Source organism: Berghia stephanieae, chromosome 2 (genome assembly GCF_034508935.2).
Source record: "Berghia stephanieae isolate SIO BIC M18660-M18661 chromosome 2, UCSD_Bste_1.3, whole genome shotgun sequence".
In the NCBI taxonomy this organism is placed as follows: Eukaryota; Metazoa; Mollusca; class Gastropoda; order Nudibranchia; family Aeolidiidae; genus Berghia; species Berghia stephanieae.
In genome coordinates this window covers 59,811,477-59,837,852 of record NC_088361.1, presented here as the reverse complement: position 1 = coordinate 59,837,852, position 26,376 = coordinate 59,811,477, and the positions used below count along the sequence as shown (strand labels likewise).

At 34.3% G+C, this 26,376-nt stretch overlaps 1 protein-coding gene across 1 annotated transcript; it reads right to left on the bottom strand.

Moving 5' to 3' along the window:
• Positions 1 to 725: 725 nt before the first annotated feature.
• LOC144965254 (WD repeat-containing protein 75-like) lies at positions 726 to 24,727 on the bottom strand. Its single transcript, XM_078900398.1, has 19 exons — positions 24,529 to 24,727; positions 21,034 to 21,163; positions 20,233 to 20,298; positions 19,745 to 19,841; positions 17,973 to 18,088; positions 17,443 to 17,513; positions 15,968 to 16,078; positions 15,222 to 15,310; positions 14,562 to 14,720; positions 12,768 to 12,967; positions 10,596 to 10,783; positions 9,293 to 9,465; positions 7,570 to 7,759; positions 6,113 to 6,204; positions 5,783 to 5,872; positions 3,008 to 3,219; positions 2,678 to 2,815; positions 2,094 to 2,161; positions 726 to 1,790 (listed from the first exon to the last, which is right to left on the bottom strand). Exons 1-19 carry the CDS (start codon positions 24,621 to 24,623, stop codon positions 1,556 to 1,558), a joined length of 2,520 nt encoding a protein of 839 aa, XP_078756524.1. The 5' UTR covers positions 24,624 to 24,727; the 3' UTR covers positions 726 to 1,555.
• Positions 24,728 to 26,376: the final 1,649 nt, after the last annotated feature.

The window sequence follows — 26,376 nt, the reverse complement described above, 5'->3', positions numbered from 1 at the left end:
GAAGAAACAAGAAGAAATAAAAACATGTGTTTTGTTTTTATGGTTTTAAGGGTTTTACAGCGCTTGCAACACATTTAGGTTATATCAGCGCAAGTAAAAAGGAAGAAAATGGGATAGTAAAAAGTTCTAGAATTACAATTAAAGCACCCAAGATAAAGTAAGACATAGCATCCCCTTCCTGCCCCATATGAAACAGTAACACACCACTTGCTTGAATGTCAACCTCTTGAAGACCTGAGATGCACACTCCTCCCACCAAATCCATGCATCAGTAACACACTTTATAGTCACCTGGAACAACTACAAAAGATGTCTAACTTCTACGCCATGGCACAAGACCGAAGGGCTAGACCTCAGGTGGTCGCTGGTTCGGAAAAGTAAGTAAGATCATCAGATTTTGGCACGCTCAGATTCTAACACGCTTTATGGCAACTACTGAAAGCGTGCTAGAATGCCTACTCAAATCTGAATCTACCGGGTGCTAATGCAATGCCACTCTGTTTAGAACATTACAAGATTTAGTAGGAAAATGGATTAGAACACGACCCCTACTCAAACTGTTTTTCTTAAATATGATCTCTCTTAGAAGTAGAAGCATTTGAGTTTTCCCTAAGGCCCCAGGCGATGAATTTGAGCAAAGAAAAATGTAAAATTAAGTCACTAGAATATTTGAACCCAACCCTGATACAAGAGAGAGAGAGAGAGAGAGAGCAAAACAAAAACTGTTTATTGATGGGTTTCATTTTATTGCTTTTTTTTTATTTTTACTGTTTTGTTTCATATAGTATGACCAATTATTTAACATGACAATCTTATTTACAGAATTTTATGATAGATACGAATGAACGAACAGTCAATAAACCCAATGATCATTTAGAACAACCAGAATTAAGACATGTCCAATTTAAAAATTGATGCCATCGATGAGACATACAATATCTGCACTTAACCTAACATAATTGAAATTAAATTAAACAAATTAAAGAATATAATTAATTCACTAATGACATCATTTTCAGAATGATTGTGCATTACTTTTATAATTGAACATTTCCCAATCTCACAAGGGAAAGCGTATCCAGCCTGGAACAGAATAATCCTGAACTCCAGAACAACTGAAGGGGACTTTAGGTAGCAGTCAGTAGACAAAGCTTTGGAACATATTTAACAAAACCACTCCATACAAATGCAGTTTGTGCCCATTTGTTTATGTTGCACACTTGTCAACCATAAACGCGTGTGATACTAGCTTTTCATAATTTCAAAAGAAAGTAAAAATGTAAATATAAATTATGTTCTCATTTTGAAAAGTATGATAACAAAAATGAATTTACCAATAAATGTAAATATTTTAAATTTTTAGGTAGTAAGAATTGTATCAAGCTCATATATTTAAGATTGATTTCTTGCAGGACACCCTGTATAGGCCAGATGCAAAATGTCACTTGGTATAAATTTGTCTTGAATTGTTCCAATGTTAACTCGTACAGTATCAACCCTCTGATTGGGAAACACACCATATGAGATGATTTACATTCTTGTACGTTTTAATACACTATTTGATGCTAAGTGATGCACACCATTGTATCCAGTCCGATGATTGGGAAAGCAAATTGTCTAGTTTTGTTTCATTGACTTTAGATGTATGACTCTCCTCTTTAAGAAATTCAGAGAGGTCTGAGTCAAAGAAGGTATTTGTCAATGGAACTGTCTCCTCACTGTCATCTTTATTTACTTCTGTCTCGGATTCATCTGAAATATCATCTTCTTTCTTGGATTTTTTCCGCTTCCTGTTTCAGTGGATTTGAAAGGATAATGGAGGGGGAAGAGAGAGAGAAAAAAAGAAAAAAGAAGAAAGTATTAAAATATTTTATAATCATTTTAATCATAGATTTACAAAATTGCATTTTAATCACAGATGTATACAATTACATGCAGGAACAAAGGTTGCATTTTTTGGAGCATACTCTTCACAAAACCTGTAAAGTACCATATTGTAAACAGTGCCATTTGTATTCTTTTAGAAAGAAAATTATGACAGTGAACTCCAAACTCCAATTATATACATTGTTAATAATTGAATGTACACTCACTTTTTCACTAAAAGTCTGTCAATGAATTGGTCACAGAATGCAGAGATGGGTTCATTTGTGTGCAACATCTGATGAAGGAAACATAAAACTATCTTTATTCACGAATTATTGAAAGCACCATAATATCAATTACCGTAAAAGTGTTTAAAAAATATATAAAAGAATAAGAGGACAAATGAAATAAAGACATAAATGTTTGCAAAAAAATAAATATTTCTTTTTTAGACCATGTATCTAGACACCTGTTTTTAGAAAATTTACTAATGCACTTTTTTAGGACACGCACACATTTACATATCAGAAGAAAAAACGTAAGAAGAAGAGGAAAGGGAACTTGAACTTGGTTAAAATGGACATACACACACCCACACACATATACATAATGTAGCCAAGACAAAGCAAATTAAAAATTTTGAGCAAGTAATGTAACTAAGACTTAAGAATGATTCAAATTCAATGTATTGAATAATAAATTGAAATTTAAAACTGACTATTAAAAAAAAAAAGAAAAAAGGAAAAATTTCAAGCAAAAAGACGGCATAACTTTGAAACCAATGAATCAGTTAATAAAAATAGATAATTACCGTGGAGACAAATTCGTCATCAGCAACTTGCAATTTTCTTTGTGTCTCATTCACCTCTCCACCTTCCTTTTCTTTGACAACTTTCTCTGCCATCAGAACGCTCAAGCCTGACTTGGGAAGGTTCTGATGTATCTTAACCTGGAGTCAGTAGAAAAAAACACACAATTAATTTCTGTAGGTCAAAAAAAAAAAAAGAGAGAGAGAGAGAGAAGAGAGAAGAGAGAGAGAGAGAGAGAGAGAGAGAGAGAGAGAGAGAGAGAGAGAGAGAGAGAGAGAGGATAATAATTGTATTGGTTGCATAAGGGTCCTTGCCAAATTACAAAGATTCACCTTATTCAATCTTTTCACTCTGTCAGACCTGTCCAGCATCAATAGGGAATCTTTTTGTGTGTACAAGTACAGCTGTGAGGCTCCTGGCCATCCAACATTCACTATGTCCTCTGGTCGATTGTTGGGGATGAAGACTGCATCATATACAAGGTCTGATGTAATCTTTTCCTGGGAGTAAATTACGTCAGGCGACTTTGGTTTGAAGACGGTTACTAATGGAGAAAAAGACAATATTCATGATTGATTTGCAGCATGGTTTGAAATCCTTGATAATTACTGTTAAAAACCAGATCTTTAAAATATTTCAGGATTATATATAGGCAAGTTGTGACCACAAAACTCAGTATTAAAAACTGAATTGAATATTTAAGTAGTGTACTGTGAGTACATAAAGTGGTAAATTTGCTATTAAAAAAAAAATCAACCTTTAATTAAATTTGAAAACACACTAATAATTAATGAAATACGGTGATGATGACATCAATAAAAATTTTTGATGATAATTATAATAATTGATAGAGAGTAGATATATAAACATGATAATGCTATAACAATATTATACTAATGTACGTAAGATCACCTGACCTTAAAAAAAGGAATGCTTAAAGGATATTTTAAAGGACATAGAAATATTCTTATAAGGTCTGAAAGATATAAAAATGCTTTAAAAGGTTGTTGTGGTTAATATTGCACTGATGAATAAATATTTTAGATTTTACATATATTCAGTGACAGATGCTTTTAACATAAATGTGTTCCCATTTTTTATGTTAACAAAGCAAAAATCCATACCAGAATACAAATGAAATGCGACTCAAAGTTAAAGAGTGCATCACGGTATTCGTCATGAGTAGAGTATTGTTCATTTGATTAAACCCTAAGGCAGATCGTAATCTGAGCATTTCTAATAACAACAAATGATAATTGCCCTCTCTCACCTATGACGTCACAACATTTTTCAGAAAGTTCACAAGAAGGACTATACAGAGACGCCAACTTTAATTTTGGCTCACAGGAGTTTCAGACACCACTCGTAGGAATCTCAATGCCGAAAGAGGAATTTCCGCACACAAGAAATAGGAATTGGAATTGGAATGGCATTGTGTTTACATATGGTATTGTTCTAAATTGATAACTGATTAAAATTATATTATGATACATAAACACATTGCCAAATACAATCCCCAAGTTTCCTTATTTCAAATGAAGTAAAGTGCCAAAACCTAATGGTAGAGATTGTAGTACTGATGGTAGTGAGGATGATGTGGTGTTGGTGGTTGTAGTAATAGTGGTAGAGATGATGAAGATGTGATAGTGATTGATGTTGTAGTTGTAGTGGTAGTGATGATGATATGGTGGTGGTGGTGGTGGTTGAAGTAGTAGTGTTAGTGATGATGATATGGTGGTGGTATAGTGGTTGTAGTAGTTGTGGTCGTGATGATAATGATGTGGTGGTGGTAGTGATGTTGATGTGGTAGTGGTGGTTGTAGTAGTAGTGATAGTGATGATGATGATGTTGTAGTGGTAGTAGTAGTAGTAGTAGTAGTAGTAGTAGTAGTAGTAGTAGTAGTATTAGTTGATGTGGTTGTGGTGGTTGTAGTAGTAGTAGTGGTAGTGATGATGATGTGTTGGTGGTGGTTGTAGTAGCAGTGGTAGTGATGATGATGTGGTGGTGGTGGTGGTTGTAGTAGTAGTAGTAGTAGTGGTGGTAGTGATGATGTGGTGGTGGTTGTAGTAGCAGTGGTAGTGATGGTGATGTGGTGGTGGCTGTAGTGATGATGATGTAATGGTGATGGTGGTTGTATTACAAATGGTAGTGATGATGATGTGGTAGTTGTTGTAGCAGTAGTGGTAGTGATAATGATGTGATGGTGGTTGTGTTAGTATTAGTGGTAGTGATGATGAAGTGGTGGTGGTGGTTGTTGTATTAGTAGTGGTAATGATGATGTGGTGGTGGTGGTGATATTGTAGTCGTAGTGATGATGTGGTGGTGGAAAGTTGTAGTGATGATGTGGTAGTGGTGGTTGTAGTAGTAGTGGTAGTTGCAGTGATGATGTGGTGGTGGTTGTAGTAGTAGTGGTAATGATGAAGTGGTGGTAGTTGTAGTAGTAGTGGTAATGACTATGTAATGATGGTGGTGGTGGTTGTACTAGTAGTGGTAGTGATGATGATATGGTGGTGGTTGTAGTAGTAGATGTCGTGATGATGATGTGGTGGAGGTGGTGGTTGTAGTAGTAGTGGTAGTGATGATGATGTGGTGGTGGTGGTTGTAATGGTGATGGTAGTTGTGGTAGTGGTAGTGATGATGATGATGTGGTGGTGGTGGTTGTAGTAGTAGTTGTGGTACTGATGATGATGTGGTGGTGGTGGTTGGAGTAGTAGTGGTGGTAGTGATGATGATGTGGTGGTGGTTGCATTAGTAGTGGTAGTGATGATGGTTGTAATACTAGTGGCAATGATGATGATGTGGTGGTTGGAAGGGGGCAGGGGGTTATCCTTGGAACAAATTGACCTCACTGGAGTTTGACGGAAGTTGCCCGGAGCCTGGAATCTTTTGCTCCAGACCTGAGTTTTTTCCGGTGAAACCGGAGTTTTGGCATCACTGACTACAGTTTATATAGTTCATAATCAATCCAAAAAAAAGAATCAACAGTTGCTCTCTGCTCTTAATGATCCTATTATTAAATCACACCTTTTATTTTAACTTTGTGGACTTTTTTTTTGTTCTCTATAAAATACAAAGGCCTATAATGAAAAATCTATCACAGTACTTACAGTTGCCGGTTCGTGAAATAGTAGCCATCAAGTCAGAGGCTGGATCACAAATAAGCACTGACGAGCAGTACAAATCTAAGCTCCATTCCACTGTGAAAGCAAAATAATTTCATATGTTATTGATGATAAATGGTAAAAATAAGACCTTTTATCAATAATTCACACAAATATAGTCAAAGACGACTATTTTAAACAATCTATTCACCTAATAAGCTGAAACATCAATAATTTTACCCCTTACAAACATTTGAAGAGTTATTGAATGATACAAGCTTTCATACGTGGATGGAAATGTAAAAATAAACTTTTAAAAGGGCTGTATACACCTACCTGTTAAAGATAGAAGATTGTATGAGGTCAAAAGACGATCTGATAATGTAACCAATAAAAATCGAGAATTGTAGTGGCCAAACTTCATGGATCTAGAAAAAAGAAAGAAAAAAAAAACAATGAATAAATAATTTAGAGTGGTTGTAGTAAGGATATGATGGCAGTGGCTGTAGAAGTGGTAGTGATGATGATGTAATAGTGATGGTTGTCGTAGTGGTGGTGATCATGATAACATAGTAGTGGTTATAGTAGTAGTGATGATGATGATGTGGTTGTAGTAGTGGTAATAGTGATACTGTGATGGTTGTAGTGGTAGTGATGATGATGTAGTGGTGATGGTGGTTGTAGTAGTAGTGGCAGTTATAATGTGAGGTAGTGGCTGTAGTAGTAGTGATAATATTCAAAATTCAGCACACTTTAATTTAAAATCCCCTTTTTTGACATCTCGCTTATCCCCCCATTAAATTTGGTTTTGAGGCAGTTGGTCAACTTTCAATCAAGAGGTAGTTATTTCAAAGGATGAATGAGGACTCTCTTCCTATCCTAAATTAAGATGTTTAAAATCAAAAGATTCAAATGACATATAAATAATTAACATGTCACCACATTTATTAAGCCGAACTATTGAAATCAACATTTTACATTAATCATTCTTTAAAAAGTAAAAGTCATATTTTGAACAACGAAACTGAAAAAATGTGTATGCATACAAAGCAGAAATAAAAATAAAATAAAAATTTATCCCGCCTTGACTGGGGACCTTACCTCAGCTGATGTTCTAACCCAAGTCGAGCCAGGCTATTTTTTTAAAATTGGTATTTTTCTCTCTGCTTTGTTTGGATTGTTTTATAAACACATTTTCAAATTTCAATCTGACAGCAGTGTTGTTCCCAGCCACAATGAAACCCTATTCATTTAAAACAAAAAACACCTATCCAAGACAATACAATCAGCTAATCCTTTTCTGTGTCCAAATGTAGTACACCTCAATGAAGGAGATCAGCGGGAGAAAGAATGTGATTAGAGCAGAAGGTTTTACTACTCTGGGATCAGCATTTAAATCACTTCATGATGTCTAATCACCATGACATTTTTGAGGTATGAACCTAAGAAATTCATATATGGGTGCAAGCAACTGGACCTCAAAAAGCCTGCAAGTCTACTTATGACCAGACATATAATCTGAAAAAGCCTGCAAGATTCACGAACTTCACCTCGTCATTTGAAGTCTTGTTCTCAGCATCTAGTCTTCATAATAGTAGTCCACAATTGTTGTATGTTTAATCCAAAGGTTGTAATGGAGTAATTTGTTAAGTTTCTTGTCACAAAAAAAAATTTAAAAAAATAAATCAAATCCAAATCGCGAAAAGCCGGCGACGTTTTTTTCGGTAATCCAATCGGCCGGCAGTAGCTGGCACTCTTGCACCCATGAATCATATCTCTTCATCTCAACTCACTTAATGATTTGCTTGTCTTGTGTCTTATTTGAAAGGGTTGTACGAACAACATTTCTTTCAGGATCCCAAACTGTCACCAAATGCTCAAATGCGACAGCAAGAGATGAACCATCAAAGGAAAAATCAGCACAACGAGTTTCCATATCTCTGTAAAACCCAACTGAATCACAATTCCATCGAGTGTTTACTCCTGAAATTAGAGAATAGAACATGAAATTTATTGATTACAATTTTAAAGATTTTATTTTTTGGGCTCTTTTTCATTTTGAAAATGCACTAGCTTTTTATCCTTGTATTGAAAAACATTTACATGATTCTAAAAAACAAACATAATTTTAATTTTCAACACAGGATTAATCATTGTATACAATGCACCGTTTTTAATGAGTAGATACCAGACCAATGTCATCTTAATTGAATCATCTTGCAATAGAACCACCTGAATCCAAATTTGGTTCATAAACACCCTCACAATGTTTCAAAAGATCACATATTTTAGAAGTGTAATAAATAAATTCAGATTGCTTTACAAGGAACACTTTCCTACTTTTATTCACCTTTCAGTCTTTCACACCTGTCACATTAATTGCCAGTTCAATGTCTTGTTGATGCCATTTTAGCACATCTCACAAGATACTAAGTTTACCAAGTTTATTCACTCTCGAGGCTTTCGTCAATAAATCATAAAATTTGATGGCAACATATACGAAAAAAAAATGGTGAATGAAACCAATAAATAAAACTATACCATTAATAACCACAAAATATACTGCAATGGTAATAACACCAATACTTACAATAATAATAATAATAACAGTACTTACAATAATAATAATAATAATTATTATTATAATAACAATAATAGTATTGTTTTTGTAAATGAGGACCATGCCGGACATGCCAAATTGAAAACTTCAAATTTAGTAATTTTAATGTCAAATTTTAGTAATTTGACAAGGAAATTCGTAATTTCTGAAATTGTGTATGAACAACCACAATATTATTATTATTATCATTATCATCATTATTAAAGTAGTAGTAATAGTAGTAGTATTAGTAGTAGTAGTTATTGTTGTTGTTCTTCTTCTTATCATAATTATCATTTTTATTATCACTTAAGCATTACTAAGAATTAAAAATTCGTCATTTTCCATAAAATTTAGTATTTGGTCATGAAATTTGTCTAAAATTCGTAAAATTACAGAAAATTCGTAAGATTCGGCATGTATGCCATGCTAATATTAATACCCCATTTGTTGACAATGACGACAATGGGAATTATACCACTGATGTATGTTTCGGAAAATAAAGTTATTGAAATTTAGTAACACTTTGTGTTACATAGAGCATTGGTCTGGGTGATCTTTATCCTCCTTTACTCTGGAAAATTCCATCATAAATAACCCTTTCAATCTTATTTAACAGATTTCTACTGGCAGGTAAAATTCTAGAGAACTGGATATTAGCCAACGAAAGTGTCATTTATCAAAGGTAATAGAAAAGACCTAGAGATTTCAGAATATCAGTTTAACAAATTTTTATGTAAAATTATAGAATCAATTCTCAAAGACAAAATTATGAATCCTTTAGTATAGCACACATTTTATTTTCAGGGAAATCCTTTAAAGTTATGAACCGGCAAAGGAGCTGAAAATCATAAACTCTCTATTGAAGAAATTAGGCTTGGATGTTTCATCATTATTTACGAGTGACAGATACTCACTGTAGATATCAGTATCATCAATCAGCGTCCACAATTTGAAGCAACGATCTGCACCTGTTGTAATCAATATTGGAGCAGGGTTAAGGTTTAAAGATGGTGGAGGTGATGGCCGAAAACACAGACTGTTGACTTCTGATTCATGTGGTGACTCTACGACTGTGTTGAGAACATACCTGAAATAAATTAAGGAACACTGTTAACGCACTTCTCAGTAAAATTGATGATTGGAAAAATTGTAGTACATAATTCGTTCCTCCTACTGCAGGTATACTTCAGTATAATTATTGGTACACAGATCCCCCAATATTGATAGAACATTTTACTTTGCAGTCTAGTTGCCTTGTGGTATAACACTCGCCTTGGGACGGGCAGGTCCTGGATTCAAGTCCCGCTTTGATCGATGCAAAGTTGAGTCCTTGGAAAGGGCTCTTTACTCAACATTTTCTCACTGTACCCATGTGTAAAATGAGTACCAGGCCAGTAAGAGTTGTCTCTGACAAAAAAGGCAATAATTGTAAAATCACCTGACAGGCACTGTGCCTCATCCTAAAGATTATGGGTTGCTGTTGGTTAGAGACCACTTGTAAAGCTCTTACTCTTAGAGTACGTTCAGTGAATAGAAAGGCAAAAAAAATAGTCTGGTTTTTTTCAACACACTAAACCACTATAAGATTAATTTAATGAAATTCAATTAGATCACATATCCATCTCTTGCAAAAATTACAATATTTTAACCAGTTATCTTTTAAATTTTTTATTTAAAAACTGCAACCTGGAAGGCAAAAAAATAATTTGCCCAATCATGTCTCAAAATAAATCTGTTTAAGCGGTAGTTCTGTTTAAAGTCTCTAGGCTTGAAATAATCACATAATACATAGAGGCCAACTTTTCAAAGAGCTAAATTGGGACACCCTTGTACACAATACCATCATGACCCAAAATAGCAGTATGTTTGGATTATTAAATAATACAATATAGATTTAGAGCCTTTAATGTTCCTTTATTTGTAAAAAAAAAAAAAACATAATCCTGAGACATGCAAGGGTCATTTCCATACATATAAACAATCAGCATGGTCCAATTTTTCTTTTAAAAGTTTTCTCCAGATTACAAAATTGGGACATTTCTGATTTTATCGGGACAGTTGGCCGCTATACATAATAAAATTACATTAAAACAGCAGTATATGAGTTACATGAATGTTTCATTAAAAAGGGGGAAAAAAACAAAAGACAAAAAAAGAGCAAAACAAATTTTTTTCTTTTTTTTTTTATTGGACACAACTGATGAAAATCAAAATTACGTTTGCTCTTGACTACTGTAATGCCAAAACTTGAGTCGTAATTCAGGTGTAAAAGAACCATCATTCCACATTTCAAACGAGGCAAGCCACTGTCCATCTTGACTTACAGCTGCTCTCTTCACATGCGTCACAACTGGAGGCCGGTTCAGGTTTTCAGGGGAAATATAATTCTGTCCTACAATGTCCAGCTATTGAAGTGAAAAGAATAAAAGAAAATTATTGAGTGAGGAGAAAAGGAACAGCCCCTTGAAATTCTTTGATTTTTTAGCTAATTTATATTTTTCTCTACTCTTATCTGACTTCCCTAAACCCTTAGAATGCTTCAAAAATTCAAAGAAACTGTCATCCACAATAGAGATTATAGGTTCATTGATTATAATACTGGCCCTTGCTAGCTATTAAGATGTCTTATAATCAGAAGTTTGCGAATAAAAATAATCTGGAAGGTAATGATTCAAAGAAATATTCATTTTTTAAAAACGGGATTGGAAATAGTTTACAAAATTATATTTCAAAATTGCTTGTGAAATTCAATAGGAAATAAAAAATATATTAATTGGCCTGTCAATTCATTTCTGTAATGTCTTTCAATAACCAAATCGTAAATAGTGCCAAAACAACTAATTGCTCATACTCCGGCTACCATATGATGACTCTGTGTCATGGACTCTTTTATCTTCTCTGTCAAAATGAATACACAAAAACAAAAGACATCATGTGTGCTCTTTTCTTTTTTTTTGATCAATAAGGTCAAACAATTATAGTCGATGATGAGACGCATTTGTACAAATGGAATAGAACAATAGGTGAGTTTGCAGTTTAATTATCCCATAATTTTAGTCTCATCTGGCACCCTTGAATCTACATGACAAGGCTCATTAATAGAGAGGATAATTGGGTCACTTCTTGTTTACACAGATCACCCTGCAACTTCAATTGATATACGTAATTTGACCAGAAACAAAAAAGTTAAAATCATTCGAGTTGCAAGTTAATATTTTATATACTTCACTTAAGGGGCGGTTTGGGTCTTTTCTAAAAATAATTTAATTACCTATATTGGGCGGTTTTAATAATTCTGTATCGTCAATATAGGTTAAAAACAACATTTATGGTGAAAATTTTTAATTATCTGTGTTGAAACCCATTTTGCGATCTAATTTGGGGGTCAGACATCAAAAAATATAACAATCTTGTGGCAAACGTTCCACAAAAACTAATGAAGGAATGACCTCCATATTCTTCACTCTTGTCAACATTGTACCTTAGAGATTTTCCGGCTTTAGCTTATAGAATTTTTATTGGAACATTACAAAGTTGAGAATCAAAATGTTATGACAAAATTGATGTAAAAAATTCAGATTTAGGATTATAATTTAAAATTCACATATCTTATCAAAAAAATCTCTCTATGGTGACATAATAGATTATCTCTGTGATAACTGTGGAAATTTTCAGACAATTTCATTGAACAGATTTTGAGAAACGTTTGACACAGTTTCCCATACCCTTAGAAAAATGACAAATTGAGAAAATAGCAAAATGGCTTCCCGTTTTTCATACATTTCTTACTACCTGAACCATTTTCGACTGTGTTTTTCGTGCCTTTATAGTCTACTTTAAGAATTTGGACTTCACTTATAATATTTCTAAGATAATAAAACATCATTTTCCACCAAAATCTCAAAATCAAATTTTTGAAGGATTTTCCTAATAATTAGACCCAAACCGCCCCTTAAAAATGAATTTAATATCGCAAATCATCTGTCATATAACCATCCATTTCAGTGTCCATGTTAAGTCATGCCTCAGAAAATTATTCTTTTGAAAAATGACCTAATTCATGAACCCTCTAAAATAAGAAACAAAAAAAAAAGCATTTTCTTCCTCATAATGTTTAACATATTGTTTATATGTGACATTGTCACTTCAGGGGGATTAAATTATCTTCCAATACCTACAGCTTTTTAGTTGTGGTTGGGAAAGAACAGTATAGGGGATGTTTTACAACCATTTTAAATAAACCCACTTGAGAAACAAAGACTAACAATTATTACTGCCATTCATTATAGCTAAAATAACTTTAATAAATCTTATCAATTCTTTATAATTATTGAACAATTATAAATGAACATGATTTTATCGAGCAGTCATTTTTCATATGATACTCACATTGAAAAGTTGCTTCTGAAGGGATAGAGAATAAAATTGCAGGTGCCCAGGAAGCCCATTAGTAACAATACACCTTGATCTTGGATCATAGACCAAACCTGACGGAATTGGATTCTCTTCAGGACCAATATTCCAATTGGGATGACTCATTCCCCGATAAATGTGAAGCACACTCAAATTGACATCCAGGACTTGGATAACTGGTATGACAGAAATAAGAAAATCATATTGCTATGACAAACCAACAAGGAAAATTAGTCAAATTAATATGTTTCATCTAGCGATAACAAAAAAGAAAAATATTTAATCAAAGGGGTTTTGAGCATTGAGACATCCAGCTTAGACTTATAAATACAGTAGAGCACAAACATAATAGACAAGCCCAGGCAGGGAAAAAAAAAGAGTTGGTATGCACAGCTAAAGATTATTTACAAATGTATTTTTGTGTATAAAACCACCTTAAAATGGCTATACTATGTACTTTGCCTACTAATAGTATTAAACATAGTACAGCATGGTAGTGCTGGTGGTCGTAGTAGTGATGATAATGTGGTGGTGGTAGTGGTAGTGGTAGTTTTTGGAAGAGATAATGATCATATATTGGTGGTTATAATAGTGGTGAAGGAGATGATGTAGTAGTGGTAGTGATGATGTGGTGGTGGTGGTAATGATAATGATGATGTGGTTATGGTGGTAGTGATGATGATGACGGCATGGTATTGGAGGTAGTAGTAGTGGTGGTAGTGACGACGTCGTGTTGGTTGTAGTGATGACGATCATGAGGTGTTGTTATAGTATTGGTGGTAATGATGATGGTGGTGGTTGCAGTAATGGTAATAGTGATAATGATATGGTGGCAGTATTGTGGTAGTGGTGATGATGATGATGATGTAGTGTGTTTGGAGCAGTGATGATGACAATGTGGTGGCTGAAATATTGGTGGTAGTGATGATGACGGTGGTTGTGGTAGTGATAATGGTGGTGGTTGTGGTGGACCAGTTGTTCACTTTCAAGAATGGCAGGCAATTCCTCAAATCAACATGGACAGACCTGTTATGACTATGAGGCAGCGATGGATTGCCTGCATAAACGCTGATGGTGGTCATAACCGATGATAATATGCAAATATTAACATTTGGTTGTGAGTCTCATAACGTTAAGGTTGCAAATAAAGTTTTAATTTACCTTTTCTACTCACCATCTCAAATCATTGTCAAACGGACCTAGTTTCTTTTAGAATGAACAATTTTATTTTCTTTGTATTTTTTTTGGATGCTGTTAAAATAAGTGATCTTTAACTTTTATTGAGTAGCATATATACCATACATTTATAAATAACCCAAAAACATGTTTGAAATTTGAGTATGCCTTAATAAAAATGAAGTTAGTACCAACATAGTTGAATTTCTGTGGATCGAGCATGCAAGTATCAAAATCTCATGAGCTTTACAAAAATGGTATTTAATTATTGTTGAAAAGAGTTGTTAAGAGCTTACTTCTCAAATCAATGCTTTAGTCAGGCATGTCATCAATTTGGTGACTTTAATCACCATTCCCTACTGCATACAATCTTTGCAACCTGAACTAAGCAGAACATAACTAGAAAAGAAGAAATCAAAGAAAAACACCAACCCATCCTCATTAAACCAGCTCTAATCCAGGCTTCCTTGCTAATGCTATAATGATTGTCTTAATATCAAAAGAGGGCTCACAAACTCTAAACCAGAAAATTTTAATTATTACCGAGTGTGGTCAAAAATAAAAGTATTGAAAATTTTTTAATAAATCACATACCATTATCTAAATGGCGAGTGGCAAATAAATTTCCATCAGGAGAGCTCAATACTCCTGTCAGAGGTGCTCCCATTCGAGGCTTGAAGTCCTTTTCATGGTGGTGATTCATTTGCCAACGAACAAATACGCATTCATGGCCTCCACTTAAAAGGATCGCCCCTGGTAGGACAAAATGTTTGCAATACAAAGAAAAAAGCTCTAGAACAAGGCTGGTGGTATTCTGGACATACCTGAGATAGTCAATGTGGTTTACAGACATTAAAAATATTTTTCATAATTTATTTATAGCATTGCGATGAGCATCTTGTTTTACAAGTAAACGGCATTACATTACTTATATTGAAAAGTATAATGGGTTTTGGTAAAAATAACATCTGCTTAATTAAGAAGACATTGGGTACCTCTAAAAATGAAGGAGATTAGAAAATTGCAATCCCTTATGATAAAGACATAAATTTGCAGTTTTTCATGATTCTTGCTCTAATTTCTGGAAAACTTTATATTAAATGGACCTGAGTGTAATCTCAACTGCATTTTCGATTTGAATTATATAAAATGAATACATCTATAAGTATAAATAATTAATATCACTTTGCTACAACATAAACATTTGAAATAGAAATCTTAAAATAAAAGGGGGGAAAAAAAGGGATTCCTTACCATCAGGGGAAAAATCTAGAGACAATACAGCCACACTGTGCCAATGGACCATGGAGTTTTTGAACTCCCTACTATCAAAAAAGTCGTACCTAAATTCAGAAGACAAAATAAAATAATATTTCAAGTGTCAAACAGACATGACCTATTTATTTATTAATTATTTTTTTTCAAGTAAACTTTCTTCTGTCAGCTGTCAGGGTAGAATATGAAATTCGTAGATTTTTTTGTTTTTTGCTTTTGTTTTGAATATATATGTTAGTGGATTGTTAGCATCCTTTTATTATTTTAAAAACTTCAAATGGTGTACACTGGAGCCACTATCTGATACTGTCAAACAGCAGATTTGGTCAACCCCATAGTTTGTGAATACCTATCAAAACGTTTTTACACAGAAATGGGTGAAATCCAACAGCTTCATTGTAGAGTAGACTATTTTTTTAATCGCCTGCATTAAAACTCTGAGAAATGCTCAGGAACTATTTTGTTTTTGCTTACAGACATGTGAAAATAGTTATGATATGCGCCTAATAAATAAATACGAATTACCAGAAAACGCGTTTAAAAAAAAAAAAGAAAAAAAAAAGAAAGATATATATATGTTATGATGGGATGATAGCAGTGGTATTTTTGATTAACTACTAAGTATCTATCATTTATCAAATGCTCTTTGAAGTGAAATCAAATACCTTTAACAAACATTTTTCTTATGTAATTGATTGAGAAAAAATGCAAAATCAGAGACTAACCAGAAAAGGATGCGACCATTCTCTAAACCAACAGCAATACAGTGTTCATTTGGTTGACATGCAACACAGGTGATATGTTTGTCCTTGTTATAAGTGTCTGAATCTGCCAATCTGTAATTTAAAAAAAAACAATATCAAAATACTGAAGTGATAGAAATGAAAAATAAATCAATATAACAACTTCAAAAAAGAACAAAATCCTTTTTCGTTATTCTACAAATTCTATTACTGACATTGTAGTATGACCCTTGCCTTCGGAGAAGTATATCAAGTCCTGTTTAGGACGGTGTGAACTTAGTCCTTGGAAAGGCTCTTCACTCACATTCTTTCACTGCACTCAGGTATAACATGAATACCTGACCAAAAACAGCATTGTCTCTGTCCAGGGGTGGGAAAGCGCAAATCTTGACAAAGAGAGAGACAAAAAGAGCACTACTGACTACAGGCTAGTCTTCATACATCTTCCCGAGTGCTTTCCCCAAGGACCAGAGGCACAAAATACAATATCTGAGGGTCAAAAAATATTTTCGCGCAATTCTTGGAATGGGGGGGGGGGGGGGGGGGGGAATTCCACCCTTGCTCTGTCATAAAAAATTGTAAAAGCACTATACAGGTGACCTGTCAATACTTACATGTGATGTATTGTTGTTGGCCTGGAACTCCTAATAAAGCATTTTAAGCATATTTAGTTGATTTCATTTATGGGTGTACTTTTAAAGTCTACAGTTTCAAACAGCTCAGGAAATAAATATAAAAATGAACACTTCGCACTTCCATGGGTACACCATGTTTAATTTACTTAATAATGTTTGATTTAATCCCCCATTCATATGGAACTAAATTTCCATTATATACAAGTCGCATAGACATCCTTTTAGTATTAGAACTCTTGCAATATCTGTCATAGCCTTTAGCTCTATAACCAGGAGCTCTTTACACCTGACGAATGGGGTAATGAATGTAAAAAGTCTTACCCAAGGAAATATCAACAGGATCAGAGTTTTGTAACTATTACCACCCATACTATGTCGCTTTAAAAATAACAGGAAGAAACGCTGTACCCAGGAGCCACCAAAGCCAGCTTAATATCTCCTAAGAATCAAGGTTTTCTAACATTGATCTTTCACTAACATTCCATAAAGTGTCCATCGAGTTATCAATAATACAATTATTGAATAATTATAAGTTAAGATCCTTCACTATATTTCAAAATCCCCACCTAAAATATATTAATAAATTGAGCATTTAAATAATGCAATCACTCAACATGCTCAAAGAGCTTTACAAGGGGTCACTAGCCAACAACACTTAACATGTAGGAGGGGACAGGTTCTCATTTTACACCTTAAAGAGAATGTGAGTAAAGATCCTTTTCCAAGGTCTGAACTATGTACCACTCAGCAGAGGGATCCAAAGGTGAGTATCATACTACAAGACACATCGCCAAACCTACCATCACAAATCCTGATACTTACACTCTTAATTTCCCGCTTTTCATAGAATATACTGTCAATTCTGTCTTTTGAGCTGAAGCAGCAAATGAATTCTGAAAAAAAAAAATACAAATTTAATATTGGTAACCAAAATATGAAAAACAACATGAAAATTAATTGAATTAATAAATAAATATGTAAATAGAGTATGTTGCATCATTTGGAGGTTCTGATAGTACTGAAGAGCACTCTAGGGAGTTCAGGAATTTTCTGATTTTTCTAATGGAAAACTGGGTCAGTTGGTACAAACTAAAAGTACTTAGTGATAGGCTAGCATTCTCAAGTGGCAAGCAATTGTTAATGGTCCATTTTAAAAAATAGTTATCGGGATAAACTCATACTGGGTCCTACGGTTCCTAAGGACTACTGTTGCACTATTAAATGTCGTTACAGTAGCAAGCATAACTAAAAGAAGTACAGAAAATAAAAAAGATTATTGTACAAGTGTCAAATATTAACAGGAACGCCCAAGACACAAATTTAGATTAATTCGGATGGATCAAGAAACTCACCATACAACCAAAAGAAACTAAACTCTGATTCTTGTTACAATTTGGAATCAACACTTGGGGAGAAGAAAACTCATTGGGATGATCAGGTTTCCTAGTCCATTGCAACAGGCCATATTCTGAAAAATGAATCAAAAGCTTGAAAACTGAATTATCATACTATTATCCATCTTTAGAATTCCTAAGTCCCTGAGTATTATTCAAGTAACAACCCTAAATTTAATTGATTTGATTCTGCACAACATACAAATAGTTAACATTCTTGTAATTTTTGATTTTCCCCCCACTTTTTTGTGCTTTAAATATAATGTTTAATCAGTGGAACTTAAAAATCATAGTTAAAGCACAAAAAAGTGAAAAATCACAAATCTGTGTCCATGTTGGTCCAAATAATTTCGAAAATTTGAAGCAAAATGATATTCTGATAATCTACGACTTGGTGATATGATTGGTTTATGAGCCAAAAAATAAAAAGGTACAAAATTTATGATAATTTCTAAAGTTTGGAGGTTGCATCTGTAAAATTTTATCTAAAAATAAAAAAGTTTTGGCCTTCCAGACTGCGTTTGATCCATTTAAAAAGAGTGGGTAGTAAATTGACCAAACGATAAGAACTATGTTTTGGCACAGTATTCATGTAAGTAGGGGTACAATAGCAGAGTTGATAGACCACTTGTCTCACAAGCAAACTATCTGGTATTGAACCTGGGTGCAGTTGAAGATTTTTCTTACCCCACCATCCTCTCAGCGGTAAATAGTTATCTTTCACTAAGATCTGATGGACATTACTTTGTGATAGACTAGCATCTTGCCAAAGAGTAGTTTGTAACTGTCTATTAAACATAAAAGAAACCAGAATAAACTTTTGCTTTATGGCTCTAACGGAATACTTTTCCCCCTTCTATGTACATGTATTTGCAATCTGACAACCGAACACAATGATGAACTTGATTTAACATTGTTTAATGGACAATATTTTGCATTGGTTTGAGAGTATTTCCATTACAACAATGAACCTATAACAATTTGGGTTATGAGACCTGCAAATAAGCACACATTGCTTTCACTACTAGTCCGTAGATAGTGGTCATATTCACAACCTAATAGACTTCTTTTTTTTAAATCTATGTAACACTGATCCACTATGAATTTAACTTTCATCTGTGGTAGGACAGTGAAATTATGTGCAAAATGCCTTTCTAGGGGACATGGTGTTGAGGTCCATAATCGCTGGCTTAATTAAACCCTTAGGCCTAATTTAGATTGTATTGTTTGTTCGAGACCCAACCTCTGCACTACAGGACCACACAAATACTTGTGTTGTTAATAATTAACTTCATTAAAATAAATAGATGTGAAGCCACTGCCTCATAACACATTTATATTCACCAAAAATAGGACTTCAGAACAATTGGGTCCATGGAGCCGGAGCTAATCCTGGTTTCTGTGGTGCGAAATGGACAATAGCCATTGCTTGCTATTTTTTGGATAGGACACTTGTCTGTTATTTGTTACCCTTTAGATAGGAAACCCGTCTATCGCAAAGCACTTACCGCCAGACCGAAAAGCCCAGCTACCCAATCTCGACTGCATCCGGATCGATCTAGGGGTTCCCTGATTGCGCGAAGTGATTGCTCTACCAATTAAGCTATCGGGACCCCCATTTAAAGATCAAACTCTTCTAAATGAAGTATATCATTTTACAATAAGTAAACGAAAGAAAATATAATAGATTCTGTTAAAACGCTATAATGCTATCCAAGCAAATGACTTACTAGATTCTTGTTGTGATGTCCGAGCTATCATCATGACTGAGCCGGTTCGATCATTGATCGACACAATGCCATACAAAGGCATGTGCAAATAGTTTTCCTGTTAAAATATTAATATAATTGTATAAAAATAAAAATAACACGCAAAGAAATTCATTTTTTTTTTTCAAGGAAATTCTGGACTAGGACTGTTTTTGGGAATAGTACCACAAATCGAATGTAAAATAAACAAAGTATTACTGGGAAACGCATTGAAAAAAATGAATTTAAAAAATGTACACATTAGTTTATAAACAAATTGTTTTTTTATCTCACTTGTAAACATCTGTAAATAAATAAGCAAATATGTCAACATTATGTTTTTTGAGGAAAACGAGGAAGTACCATTACTTTATTCCTACTTGAATAAAAAGAGAAAAAATTGACAGATTTCATGTCTATTATCAAAGGCAATATTCCTCTCTTACAATTTTTAGAATTTCGTGACTTACCTTCAATTTGGCTCCATCTAAATAATCCCAGGCAATCAGATATCCACCTTCACAACAGGTATATATCTAGAAAAACAGAGCAATGACAAAACAATGATTTAAATCAATTATTCACGTCAGGAAGCCAACAAGAATGATCACTACCTAGATGATAATATATTAAACACAGCAAAAAAATTCATGCATCACCTCTGCTAAAAGAGCTTCATTAGCTTCCTGTTGAGGAGCGGAAATTGTACAAAAATCTGGTATCGTGTTTAAATGTCTCAACACATGTCAACCAACTTATCTTTATATGATAAACTGTAGTTTTATACACCAACCCAATCTGATGAAAAATTGCTTGTTACTCAAGGAAAGAGCTCTCTTACATGTCACGTGGGGGATGATCTTTTTCTAAAACGTCCCAACCCTCTGGAACAAACTTCCAAAAGAATTTCTGCATTGTTTATTGAAAGACATGTATAAAAAACATCTAAAGTCCTTGACTTTTTCCTAATTGAATTGTTGATGCCACTGTATAGTGCTCTGAGCACTTCCTCATGATATGGTAGAGCGCTCGACAAATACGATGTATTATTTTTATTGTCCACAATGAGCAAGTTTATTATAACAATAATCAAAATAATGAATTTGAAAAATGAACAATAAATAAAAAATGTAACATGGAAGTTCCCAAATTTTAAAGATTTTTCTCTCTCAAAAGTAAAAACAGAGTTTCAACGTATTTAATATCTACAGAAGTTTAACACCATTCATTGCATTAAAATTGCTTTGACGAATAAGAGAACTGATCAGTACCTGTAAAACATTTGTTGGATTGACAGCGACTCCGGTCACAATAGCATCATGTCCAATCAAATCATGAAGCAACTCGCCATTCTTTGTGTTAAATACTTTGATGATTGATCCACAACAACAAAATAAATACCTGAGGTAAAATATAGTTGATTAAAATGCAGATAAAAATGGGTGAGAATCAAATATCACAGTACCAAGGGGGAAAAAGTGAGAGGGTATTGAACAAAATATTTTTAGACATGTTTCTCCTCGATCAAATCTTTAAATTATCTTGCATGTGGAGTTTATTCATTAAACTAAACAGATGTCTGGTTAAAATTAAAATGTACAACTTTAATTAAACCATATCAAGGACCAGAACTTTGGTAAGGAGGGAGGGTGGGTCACATTTTCATTTATGGGAATAGATAAGTGTATGAGTATGAGGTGAGACACAATGCGAGGACATCTATGAAACAGTCCTCTCTCTGTCACAAACACAAACATAAGTGACTTGTTAGCAGTATAATTAAAGTTGTAATATCTATAGTCTGAATCATAGGGTTTAGATTTAGACTACCTGTTGATAGTTGCTATAAAATATTTTAATTAATACTATCGATAATTACATAAAGGCTGGGGTTATTCAGAGTCGACTCTGAATAACTGTCTACGGTTATTCAGAGTCGGGGAGTCCACTCTGAATAACTGTAGACAGTTATGAGTGATGAACTTCCAGTTACCAACCACACGGTTTTTCTGTTTTTTTCTTCTCTCCCACCTCTGTTTAACCCTACGGGGAAAAAATCGTTTTACTTTTTGGTATTTTCTTGTCTCTTCTGTCATGGCAGTTTTTTGCATCGGTGATTTGCATTGCGGCCGCAAAATTTGCAATTTTTTGCAAATTGTCGAGATTTTGAAAATAAAACAAAAAAAAAACAACAAAATATTTTTAAAAATATAGTGGGGACCGCGGATTTCTGGGATTTTAGGATTTGTTCATAAATGTTCCGTTGTATTTTGTCATGTCAAACATTTTCTGCTCAGTGGTAGTTCAGGGGGAAAAAAACAATAATATGCCTTCTATCATTTTTTGACACCTCTGCTCAGTTGCATGAATTTTGGTGACACTCCTTTATTTATGACGTTAGTCTAGACACGCTGGCGCCAAATGTCAAAGGCAGCACAAGACACATGGTGGCCATGAATAAGAAGATGATCGAAAGGGAAGGGGATGGAGCAAATGGGTGTAAATACTTGTGTACTTTTTAGCTGTAACATAATACATTCATTTGGCGATTTTATAAGGTTTATATTTTTTTTCTTCCTTTTTAAGTTTTGTTTTGTTTTTGTTTGATTGTTCTGAATTTGTTAATAGAATTCATTACAACTTGTGTCTAATTTTATAAAACAATTAATAAAAAAATAAAAATCAATTCATTAATTCTCTCTCTCTCTCAGCCACCCTTCTATCTTCATATTATGTTTATAGATATCATTTGGTAATAGAGAGATAATAAGTTAGGCTGATCGATTTAAGAAATGATTGTTTACAAGCTTATTGAAATTTGCTTTGTTGATGGAATATGTTTTGCAATTGATTAAAGATTCTTATTTATAAGCGACTGAAGTTGAAAAATCGCCAAGTTTTAAGAATTTGGCACTAAAATTGCCAAAGTCACAAAATAACCGTAGTAAACTGGTATCAAATTGAAAGAAACTCATCTCGCAAGAACTCAACTCGATAATTCGATAGGCTACTCGGCTCTAAATATCTGTGCACATGGTTATCCAGGGTCGACTCTGCTGAATAACCATCTACAGTTATCCAGAGTCGACTCTGAATAACTGCCTACAGTTATCCAGAGTCGACTCTGAATAACCACTTCGTTACATAAAATTAATGCAAATCAAAATTGTCAAAATTAAAATTTTAGCCTAAAATCGTAATTTTGACAATTTTGATTTGCATTAATTTTATGTAGCCTAATTATCGATAGTATTAATTAAAATATTTTAAATTTTAAATTCTTTTAAAAAAACAAACAAAAACTATACTGCAACGGGAGACTATTCAGATTGAGTCCGAATAATCCGCTGATTGCACATGCGCATTGGAATTTGAGTCCGCATCATAGTCATAGCCACCGACGACTATTCTGGTCGGAATAGCCGCAGCCCTTATAAAAATATTTAAAATGAACCTATCTTTAATAGTGATATTTATTGGGCCTTGCAACTAAGTTAAATTCCATATCTAATCACTAAAATATAATCAAAGGGCTGCAAATCATTGTAAAACCAAAACTTTTCAGATCTCCGCCCGAGATTCGAGATGCAGGAACTCGGGTTGGAACGCAGCCAGCGCGAGAGATCACAGACTGAGAATCGCTGTAACAAAAATGACTGCAATTTTCAACATAAAAGGCCTATAATTATCAATAACTTTGGGAACCAACTGTCGTCGAGAAACAAGGTTTCAAAGTATCAAATTAGATATTTCAATTTCAAGTCCCATCCCCATCATCCCAGTTGGGTCAAAATTTTACAAATATAAAATTACTTTTTTTTGTGTACTTTGTTTAGGTTAGGGTACGTCGAAAACAACAAGATATGAAGTGAATAGAAAAGTGCCAGAAGACAATAGAGAATAAAAAAAATTTTTTTTCCGCGGCGGTGGTGGGGTTTGAACCTGCGACCTTATTGGTACGACAACTCCGCCTGGCAGGTGAGAGCGTGGCTCTACCGTGTGAGCTGTCCACGAACACAAAAATATTCGTTTCAAACCCAAAGTCATTTCTAGATCCCTCTCTCACCCACTTCTTGAGATCGCCGATTCGTTCGCCACCATCGCGAAGTAATTTTGACCAGCAGTTAAGCTTAATAGCCAATATTCTCATCACAAACATATAACATAGAAACGATTGAGACATTGAGTATGCTCCGGTGTATGGGGTGAATTTTTAATTCAGAAAAGTGAGTGGAGCAGGCACTTATGTTGGTAACAACAAGATATGAAGTGAATAGAAAAGTGCCAGAAGACAATATTTATTCTCTATTGTCTTCTGGCACTTTTCTATTCACTTCATATCTTCTTGTTACCAACATAAGTGCCTGCTCCACTCACTTTTCTGAATTAAAAATTCACCCCATACACCGGAGCATACTCAATGTCTCAATCGTTTCTATGTTATATGTTTGTGATGAGAATATTGGCTATTAAGCTTAACTGCTGGTCAAAATTACTTCGCGATGGTGGCGAACGAATCGGCGATCTCAAGAAGTGGGTGAGAGAGGGATCTAGAAATGACTTTGGGTTTGAAACGAATATTTTTGTGTTCGTGGATAGCTCACACGGTAGAGCCACGCTCTCACCTGCCAGGCGGAGTTGTCGTACCAATAAGGTCGCAGGTTCAAACCCCACCACCGCCGCGGAAAAAAATTTTTTATTCTCTATTGTCTTCTGGCACTTTTCTATTCACTTCATATCTTGCTGGTACGTCGAAAGAAGTTTACCTCGAATCATGTGAAAAGCAAAACTTGGTAAACTGTGATCCAGCAGCATAACTTGGGGCAAGGCTGATTTCACGTAATTGATTCTTTTCTGGCATTTTGTTTAGATAATGTGTTGAGCCATGCAAATGCAAGATAACATGGGGGGAAACCGAAAGTAGGAATTACCACGCTTGAGGATTGAGGAGAATATTTACAACTCAAACCTAGCTGCTCCGTTATCCCTTTTTTGATTGGTCAATATTTCATGATTTTGGCCAGTCAGAGTTGGTCTATTAATTTTTGAGCTTCATTCCATATACTATTTTCGTCAAGAAATTATTTTTTAAAAACAAACACAAAGCCGCGCAAGTCGTTCTCTTCTTCTTCGTTGTTATGAACAGTATGAATGCGTCATATAATTCCTATTATCTAACCTGATTTGGTTAATTTATATCCTTTGTAATTTATCCGTACTGTAAAAATCAATATTATATTCATAAGGGGACTTTTTTGTATGCAAATTATATGTCAAGAAAGTTGCGATCTGTGGTGCTAAGTGTCAGTGCGATAAATAAATATATATAAAAAGACTGTGCTCTTTCTTACATGCGTGATTTATTATAAGGACAAACGCAGCAAATGATCATTGAAATGTCGGCAGTAAAATCAATTTGAGTTGCCTACCTTACACCACAAAAATGTATAAAAATGACACGCCTAAGTCGTCTTCTTATTATTATTTAAATTTTATGCGGCTATGTGGTTTTGTGGTATGATACCGCTCTCGGATCTGAAGTTCCTGGGTTCAAGTCTCGCTCGGCGCATGGTTGAGTCCTTGGAAAAGACTCTTTTCTCACATTCTCTCGCTCACCGTACTCGGGTGTAAAATGAGTACCTGGCATCGTTGTCTCTGCCGGAAAAAAATTTGTAATATTGCGTAACATGCGTTTCGGTCTACATGTGACGTGTTGCCCTTGGTCAGAGACCCTTTGTAAAATAAACAAATCAAGAGCCGGTCGATTTCCAGCTGTTCGTTCATTCATTGGTAATCCTTGACACTTTGAGCCTGTTTAGTGGATATTGTGCTGTATATAATTTTTCTTCTTCTCCTTCGCTATGTAGAAATCAGCAATAAAGAAAGGAAAGAAATCTAACAATGCAATTGTTGAAAGTATCATGTAATGAGCTTTGGTTCCAGAGGATGTCATTGGGCATAACGTGATATTAAACCATAAAAAAAGATGGGTAAAAGGAACTGAGATCGTTGCTTGATCTTGATGTGGTGACCGTTATTCGATATTTATGCCCTCTCGTTGGTCTGGAGACATGGTCAATACTTTCTCGGATGTACTGCAAGTCGTTTGAACGGAAAGGCTTCGATTGGAAACAGTACGGTACAAACAATCTATGCATAACCCTTCGTCAGCAAAACAATAAATTGAGGAACGTTATAAACAAAATGTAGCGAGTGTGCTCCTTCGTGGATGTATGAATAAAGAGAAAGCATGGCGTCTGTGAATGAGTAAAAAAAATCCCTAGGTTATGATAGGAATATTAAGGGCTGGTCAGTGGATAGAGAGACAGAGAATTTAAAGAAATGAAAAAAAAGAAGGGGGGGGGGGGAGGTTACATAATAGAACTGCATGTTTGCTTTGTTTTCAATGGTTCTACGGCACTTGCAACACATTTAGGTCATTTCAGCGCCAGAAAACAGGAGGAAAATGGGATAGTGTAAAAAAAATATATAGGTAAACGTACACAAGACAAAAGAAAGATAATGGGGACTAATAAAAATGGGGAACAGATGTACATTCCAAGAGCATACTACACTGTATCAGTGTACGCAGTTTGAGATCGCCTAAAAGTTAA

Bases quoted from the DNA above. Each gene is read 5' to 3' on its own strand.
- LOC144965254 (XM_078900398.1), bottom strand. From the start codon at position 24,623: ATGCCAGAAAAGAATCAATTACGTGAAATCAGCCTTGCCCCAAGTTAT. The intron at 14,721-15,221 runs GTAAGGAATCCC...TTGTCCTACCAG, and splicing joins TCTAGATTTTTCCCCTGATG to GGGCGATCCTTTTAAGTGGA. The intron at 2,162-2,677 runs GTAATTATCTAT...TTCCTTCATCAG, and splicing joins ATGACGAATTTGTCTCCACG to ATGTTGCACACAAATGAACC.